This window comes from Malus domestica, chromosome 11 (assembly GCF_042453785.1).
Source record: "Malus domestica chromosome 11, GDT2T_hap1".
In the NCBI taxonomy this organism is placed as follows: domain Eukaryota; kingdom Viridiplantae; phylum Streptophyta; class Magnoliopsida; order Rosales; family Rosaceae; genus Malus; species Malus domestica.
In genome coordinates this window covers 35,148,588-35,157,387 of record NC_091671.1, presented here as the reverse complement: position 1 = coordinate 35,157,387, position 8,800 = coordinate 35,148,588, and the positions used below count along the sequence as shown (strand labels likewise).

Here is an 8,800-nt window from a genome sequence, read left to right as displayed (position 1 = left end):
AACAATCATCCCTTCCATTCTATGAACCCAACTCTCCTAAAATGTAAATATGTTTTCGAGGACGACTGAAAACATCACCATTAACATGTATGTGTGTGTGTGTATTTTTTTTTCTTTCTTTCTTTCCAAAGCTTCACATCCTTCCTTCCCTTGCCCAAATTATGAATAAAAAGTGGTAAGGGAAGGAAAGTGATTTCTATTTGAATTGGTAATATTCGAACATGAGTTTAAAGAGTCAACAAGGTCAAGTTGTGGAAGGAAAGTGATTTGTATTTGAATTGGTAATTTCCGAAACTTTTGTGTTTGTCAACAGCTTTGGGACCGAGAACATCCTTAATTATCATTAATATCACCAAAGCAATTAAGGATGTGAAGAATTAGTACCCTTTTGACTCCACACCTTCAATAACAGCAGAGTATACAAATTTTTTCTGTCAACTCCTTGTGTCAATAATTCCACAACCTAGGCTACTCTGTTCAAGCACGTACTGCTCTTTCAAGTATTTACTTCATATGATTTGTTCAAGCTAGCTTAATACAAACCCTCTGAAACTCCATCTCTCTCCTGATTTCCAAAAATGGTTGCCATGATCATTGCATCCACACTCCGATCTCCAAAGCTTCACTTCCTACTTGTTCTCTTCCTTCTCTTAACCCCTCCTATAACACCATTAAACTTCAGCTTCTCCAGCTTCAGTGGTGCTGACTTCGCCACTATACTTCCAGAGGGCGATGCGTATTTGGACCCCCAATTCCTCCGCCTCACCAAAAGCGCTGTGGACCAAGAAAAGAGCGGCAGTGTCGGCCGAGCCACTTTCCGCCAACCCTTCCTCCTCCGGGAAAACGCGACCGGAAAACTGGCTGATTTCACCACCAATTTTATCTTCGCCATCGACTCCAATCACAGCGTTAACTATGGCGACGGCCTCGCGTTCTTCATAGCCCCAAATGGCTCCTTCCTCAACGCCACACTAGGCAAGGGTAGCAGTCTCGGCCTCCCTTTCGACTCCACACCTTCAAACGACACCAGTATTGTGAGGAATCAGTACCCTTTTGTGGCGGTGGAGTTTGATATCTTCCCAAACGGGAAGCAGCCAGCCTTCGACGACCCCAACTTCCCTCATGTAGGTATCGACGTCAACTCCCTCAACTCTTCTATTACCAGCTGCTGGGATGGCGGTATAATGGTTGGCAAACCAAATAGTGCTACCGTTACTTATAATTCCACTACAAAAAATCTTAGTCTAGCCGTCACTAGTTTTGATTACAATTATATCGAACTAGAGATGAAACATATTTACTATATTATTGATCTGAATGATTATCTGCCTGATTGGGTCGTTGTGGGGTTCTCTGCTTCAACGGGTAGCTCTGTTTCTCTTCAGAAGATCATCTCATGGAATTTCACTTCCACTTCACTCGTTGATCACGAGGTTGATGCTGCACCACCACCGGCGGTGGTTGCAGTTCCTGCATCAAACCCCATGGCTGGTTCTGCTTATCGAAGTAAGCGCATAGGACTAGTAATTGGGTTGGGAGTTGGAGGATGTGCTGTCGTGGTTGGTGGGTTGGGTTTGGTTTTGTTCATTTTGTGGAAGAAGAGGGAAACAGGAGAAAGTAGTGATGAAGATCCCGTGGTTCATGAATTGGTTGACAACGACTTTGAAAAGGGGGCTGGTCCCAGGAAGTTTTCGTATAGGGAATTGGCTCAGGCGACGAATAACTTTGGTGAGGAAGAAATGCTTGGAGAGGGAGGATTTGGTGGGGTTTACAAGGGCGTTATACCAGACTTGAAGTCACCCGTTGCTGTTAAGAGGATGTCGAGGGGTTCTAAACAAGGACTGAAGGAGTATGTCTCGGAAGTGAAGATCATTAGTCGACTTAGGCATCGCAATCTTGTTCAACTGATTGGTTGGTGCCACGAAAGAAAATTTCTACTTGTGTATGAGTTCATGCCCAAAGGCAGCTTAGACTCTCATTTGTTCAAAGAGCAAAGCGTGTTAACTTGGGAGGCAAGATACAAAATTGCTCAAGGCTTGGCCTCCGGATTGTTCTACCTACACCAACAATGGGAGCAATGTGTGCTACATAGGGATATCAAGTCCAGCAATATTATGTTGGATGCGAACTTCAGTTCGAAGCTTGGGGATTTTGGGTTAGCAAGGCTTGTGGACCACGGACAAGAGCCGCAAACGACGGCATTGGCTGGAACCTTGGGTTACATGGCTCCCGAATATGTTGTCACAGGAAAGGCTAGCAAGGAATCAGATGTCTACAGCTTTGGAATTGTTGCTTTGGAGATTTGTTGCGGGAGAAAATCTATCGATCCAAAGTTTGGAAGTAGTAAGGTCAATCTGGTTGAGTGGGTTTGGGAGCTTTATGGAGAGGAGAGAGTTATTGAAGCAGCTGACCCAAAATTATGTGGAGATTTTGATGGGCAACAAATGGAGTGCCTGATGATTGTTGGCTTGTGGTGTGCTCATCCGGACTACAAGATGAGGCCTTCAATACAACAAGCCATTCAAGGGCTCAACTTTGAGGCTCCATTGCCGAATCTCCCATCAAAGATGCCGGTGGCCACCTATTTTGCTCCTCCGAGATCGCTCTCAAAGTCGGGTGGTGCTTCTGGTTCTCAAGGAGGGCAAACTGAATCTTCAGGCTAAGCCTACAACACCAATTCCTCAGACTTCACAGGATCTTCTTCTGCAACAAATTCCCATTCGATAAATCTCACTTGGGTAAGAAACAGACTATAATTTACCGACTGATAGGATCCTGGTTTTTCTTGGATATTTTCTAATTTCCCTTTTTTCGTGTTTTTGAAATGGTAAAATCATGCATAAAAAACAGACTGAATATGATGTATATGTGGTAATTGTCGTGATTGATTTTCTTTGACCAGGTCGTAATGTGAAAATTATATGAGAAGTTACACGTTGACATGAACGGATTTTGGACAAAGATAAACGATGGCGCCTTGTGCCGGCTTTGAGGGGGAGCAACTTGTCCAATTGCAGGGCCCCCACCTCTAAAGGACCCTCAACTTTTGGCTGATATATGGTTAGATTAATTAACTCTGCGATCTGATTACTTTGTTTTTCGTTTAGGCTGAGAGAATGGAGTGGGAGATAGAGAGATTAAAGAAAGAATGTATGGATTTTTAATTTCAAAATTTTAATATTATTTGTTGCTGAAGGTCTACCTTTGGATTTAGTGTTTTACTATATTATTCATCATTTTGTTTTGTTTCATGGCTTCTTTTATTTGTTCACTACTAATTTTGTTGATTGATCACATAATTTTGGTGAGATTATGTAATTTGGTACTAGAGCAAAAGGGTCCAATTTATAATTTCCGCATAAGGCCCCTAAAATCTTAAAGATGGTGCCTTGCTCCGCATGTATATGCCTAAGATTATAGAGAGTTTGATGAAATTTACTTAATTTTCAAATTTAATTTGATGAAATTTACACTTTTAAGAGTCAATAAAAGTCACCTGTATAGAATAAAGACTTTATGATCTCTAAAAGTCTATGAAAATCTTGTAGTATTCAATTATCATTGTGGCTTATTTTATTTGACAAGGAAGAGAGGGGAGGCGCGGCAACAATAGTAAAGAGAGAGAAATGTGTTTATAAGGTTGTGTAGAGGAAGTTTTACACCTCGAATCTAAGTCCTGACGGGGTGCAAAATAAACATGAGTAGACCAAGTTGATATATAATATAATAAAACAATTATTCAACATACTAACCCACAAAGTTTTATGGAAATTCAATAGTATAGTATGTAATAGGTTTTCCGAAAACCCTAGCATGCCATAAAACTTTCTTAAAACATAAAACATATGTCGTATATAGTGTGCTAACTAGTGGTATCAGTATAGCTTGAAGACATATAGAACTCTTCCTTCAGAACACTTCCTTCACAAGTATCAATCGCCCGAAGGCTCCTACAACACCCAACCCGAAGGTCAATATAGTGACCACTAGATGAGCACAAAAATCATTGAATATAATCTTTCCAAACATAAGTACATATATCTCAAAAATAACTTTATAGTATAAAGTCATCCATCATTTATACCATAAAGAAGTGTGTAAAAGCATGTTCATAAGCAGTATAAAGTCATCCATTATCTATACTACAAAGAACATGGGTTCAATAAAATATGGTAATTGAAAATATTCTAAGTAAGCGTAATAGTTCATAAAACGTTTCAGGAAATGTAGTTATTAAATCATGATTTTCATGTATGCATTTCTACTATTAAAACATGCATTTTAGAAGAGGTCCACTCATAGATAGGGGTGGGTTCAAAAAACCGAAAACCGAAAAAAATAGCCGAAAAAAACCGAACCGAAAAAAAATCAAACCGAACCGAACCGAATCTGGCTGGTTCGGTTTCGGTTTTTAAGGTCCGGAAACCAAACCGGACCGAATCGAATCGAAAAAAATAATAATATATAAATACTAAAAAACATGCAAGCGTCAAGGTTTGAACCCCTTCCCTGCAGGTTGGGGTTAGTCGCTGCAAGCCCACTTAACTGTAGGCTTCGAATTGTTATAATTGCACCAGTAAGTTATTTATAGGTTTCTTGTATTTAATGCTCCATTTCCCATTTCATATCTCAAACACTCTCTCTCTCCCATTTCCCATTTTCGCTGCTTCCTCAGTCTCTCTCTCTCTCCTTCATCTCTTCCTCCAAATCACTCTCTCTCAAGTCTTCTCATGTCCTCCTCCTCTTCTTCCAAACCATGATTTTCCCTTCTTCCACACCATGATTTTCCCTCGCCCCTTTCGAATCGTAACCCCCTCCAAATTGGAAGATTCTAATCCGGGTTTTCCGATCTCTCACAGGTAATTTTCAAATCAAAACGAATATGATTTATAATTTTATATTGTGATTTACTGAATTAAAATGGGTTTTTCTTTATTTTGTTGGAATTTTGCATAATCTTCCAATTTGGCAACAGATGCATAGGTGTTGCCATGGTTGACGAGAGGTTTGGGACTAAAAACAAACCCCCAAGGTAAAAAGCTCTTCTGGTTGGCTGCTATTTAGTTCTATTGGGTTTATTTTCATGGAAAAATCAAAGAATTAACACATGCATGTGTGTTTTTCTTTGCGAGAGCTCTCAGATCCACAACAAGAAAGGTGCACTAACACCTAATAATGTCAGATCCATGGCAAATTTGTTCTAGATTAAAAAAAAAGCTTTATTTGTTCAAGATCCATGGCATATTTGTTCAAGAAAGGCTCTCTGTGTTTTTCTTTTCAGTGCTCAATCAATCTTTTTAGATTTGTTCCAGATTAAAAAAAAAAAGTCATGAAAAAACCAAAACTGAACCAGAAAAACAGAACCGAAAAAAAAAGCCGAACTGAGAAAAAATCGAAAAAAATTAAACCGAACCGAAATTTCGATTCGGTTTTGGTTTTGGGAAAAAACCGAACTGCTGAGAACCGAACCCAGCCCTACTCATAGATACTTCGCTGTCGGAAAGCCACGCAAACTAGCGAAGACAGAAACGCCACAATAAATGCACCTAAGCACATAAAGGGTTCAATTAATAAAACTCTACTTAAATGATTGAATTTGGAAAAATGGATCCAGGACGTCGAAATTAATCTAGAAGGGGTCGAAAAAGTCAACAAAAAGTCAACGGTCAACGGATCGGTCATCGGGTTTAGGCTTAGGGTTTGGACTTGGGTTAGGGATGCTTGGGTTTAGGCTTACATGGGCTTGGGCTTAAAAGCTCGGCCCAAAGGAAATGGGTTTTGGGGTTTAACGGGCCAAAGGCCATGGGTTGGTAGGCCCAAGGGCCTAGTTTGAAAAGGGATTTGGGCTGGGCTTAAAAAACTTGGGTCTGGTTGACCCGTTTTCAGGCCAATAAATTGGCTGGTTTCTGAGCACCACTTTAAATGCCCATAACTTCTTCGTTACTCAACCAAAACAAGTGATCCAAAAATGAAAGTTATAATACTCGACGAGACGAAGAGATTGGTACCTTGCATGACAGCTAAATCACATTCAATTGGCCAGAAAACGCTTCAAAAAGTGACTGTCAGCGGGAAAATTGTTAACCAGACGGAATTTTTGGGTAAATTTTAAACGTCCAAACTTTGTCAATACTCAACGAAATTGAGTGATTCTGAAGCCAACATGTAGTTAGGAATGTGGAGAAGATATTCATATCAAGTGGGGACCTAGTGGTGGTCTGAGGTGGCTGAAAAATGGCCTGAAAGATGGCCAAACGACCACGGACCGAAAATTTTGAGATTTGCACATTGACTTTCCTTGAGCTTTTCCGAGTTCCTACACCACCAAAACCACCCAAAAACTTACTAACCATGAACCTAGACATGATTTACAGTGATAGGGACCAAATTTCGAGGCTTACCTTAATCAGAAATGTGAGAAACTCGTCGAGGAAGATGATGAATAGTGTTGGTCGAGAGGGATAGAAAGGTTTGGGGGGTTCTTTCTTCGTTTCTAAAAATACAGGGGAGGATGGTGGGGCTGTTTAAGTTGTTGTGTTATTTGTGTCTGATCTCAGAGAGGGAAGGGAGAGTTGTAGAGAGAGGGCAAGGGAGTGAGAGGGAAAAGATAGAGAGAAAGAGAAAGTGAGAGGGAGAGAGATGAGAGAATTGAGAAAGAGGGAGGGGACTCACGGGTCCAAAAGGAAAAAGGAAAAAGGGCCGGGGTAAAGGGAACCAAAAAGGAAAGGGAGCCCACATGGCACACCATTTAAGAACCAAAAAACAATAGTTTAAACAAATGAAACCTAACCAAAGTAAAAATGCGAAAATACCCTTCCATTTCGTAAATTCCGGGACGAGTTGTTACAGAAGAATCATTATCCTCTAGGGAATACAAGTCCTAATAGGGAAGAATAACCAGTATCAAATCTAATCTAGGATTTACATAATCACACACTAATACAATGTTTATAACATTCTCCCTTGAATGTGTAAATACTCAAGTAGATTTGGCATCCTGTAAAACTGAGGAAGTCGACTCGTCGACACTAATAATGGGAACATGCTAGTCTCAAATAAAGAATGAATTTGCATATGGACCTAAATCTCACAAAAAACCCAATGGCTATGTTAAAACTCGAGTAGCGACAAAACCCATAGTTTAAGGAAAAGTGCGTAAGAAAATGCAAAGTCAAATAAAACGTCTACACGATGTCATCAGAGATATGATCAACCTAAGGTGGGTGCCTTATCAAAACCTCGTTAGGTAGCAAAAACCCAAAGGGAAAAATGCTCATAGTCGTAGGGAAAAAGAGTACATTAAGATCAAGCAAATATACTTTAGGATACTCCCATGAGTTTGACAGAATTTCGAAGATAATTAATGATGTTACAACTCAGAAAGTTTACACATACTTATTCCTTGAACAAGCTTCTGAAACGTCGCATTCGGTAGTGATTTGGTGAAGAGGTCTGCTAGGTTGTCCTGTGAACGGATTTGCATGACTTCAATCTTCTGATGCTCTTGTTGTCAATGTGTGAAGAAGAACTTCGGCGCAATGTGCTTGGTGTTGTCTCATTTGATACAACTCTTTTTGAGCTATTCGATGCATACTACGTTATCTTCATAGATTGTCGTAAGGACGTCAACGACGAGAGCTTCGAATATGGCCTACAACCGCTTTTATCCAGAAGCATTCCATAGTAGCTTCATGTAAAGCGAGTATTTCAGCATAGTTAGACGAAGTGGCAACTAAGGTCTGTTTAGTTGACCTCAAAGATATTGTGGTGCCTTAAATGGTAAAGACGTAACCCGTTTGAGAGCGTGCCTTGTGCGGTTAGATAGGTAATTTGTGATAGCATAACCAACAAGGCGGGAATTGACTCAAGAATCGAGGGGGGTTGCGGCATCACTCGAGGATCCATAAGGATAAAATAGGCCCAAATCTGTAGTACCCTTAAGGTAACTGAAGATGTCTTTCACACTAATCCAGTGTCTGCGTGTTAGTGCATTACTGTATCTTGCCAAAAGATTAATAGCAAATGAGATGTCGGGTCTAGTGCATTGAGCTAAGTACAATAAAGCGCCTATCACACTTAGATAAAGAATTTCGGGTTTCAAAATCTCTTTTTCATCTTTCTTCGGACGGAAGGGATCTCTTTTTGCATCAAGCGATTGAACGACCGTATGAGTACTTAAAGGCTTCACTTTATCTTTGTTAAAGCAACGCAACACCTTCTGGATGTAGTTTGATTGATGTACTAAGATTCCATTTGAACGGTACTCTATCTTGAGACCGAGATAGTATTGAGTTTTCCCAAGATCTTCATCTCAAATTCTGATTTTAGGTGCACGACAATTCTATCGAGCTCTTCAGGAGTTCTGATGAAGTTCATGTCGTCGACATAAATTGCAACAATCATAAAACCAGAATGTGACTTCTTAATAAGTACGCAAAGGCATAGTTCGTTGTTCACATATCTCTGACTAGTCAAATATTCACTCAGACGGTTATACCACATTCTTCCGGATCACTTCAAATCGTAGAGTGAAAGCCTCAACAGAATTGAGAGTGTGTTCCGAGGTTTGGAACTATTTGATCGAGTGTATGTAAGTCATTTGAGAACTTTCATATAAATTTTCGTATCAAGATCCACATAGAGATACGTAATTACTACGTCCATAAGCTGTATACTCAGGTTTTCAGAAACTACCAAATCGATAAGGTAGTGAAAAGTAATCACATCCACAATGGGTGAATAAGTTTCGTCATAGTCAATCCCGGGGCGTTGTGAAAAGCCTTGTACAACATGACTTGTA

General features: G+C 40.1%; 1 protein-coding gene across 1 annotated transcript; it reads left to right on the top strand.

Annotated features, from left to right (window-relative positions):
- Positions 1–255: 255 nt before the first annotated feature.
- Positions 256–3,256, top strand: LOC103448847 (L-type lectin-domain containing receptor kinase IX.1-like). Its single transcript, XM_008388109.4, has 2 exons — positions 256–2,738; positions 2,903–3,256. The coding sequence occupies exon 1, from the start codon at positions 579–581 to the stop codon at positions 2,661–2,663; it is 2,085 nt and encodes a 694-aa protein (XP_008386331.1). The 5' UTR covers positions 256–578; the 3' UTR covers positions 2,664–2,738; positions 2,903–3,256.
- Positions 3,257–8,800: the final 5,544 nt, after the last annotated feature.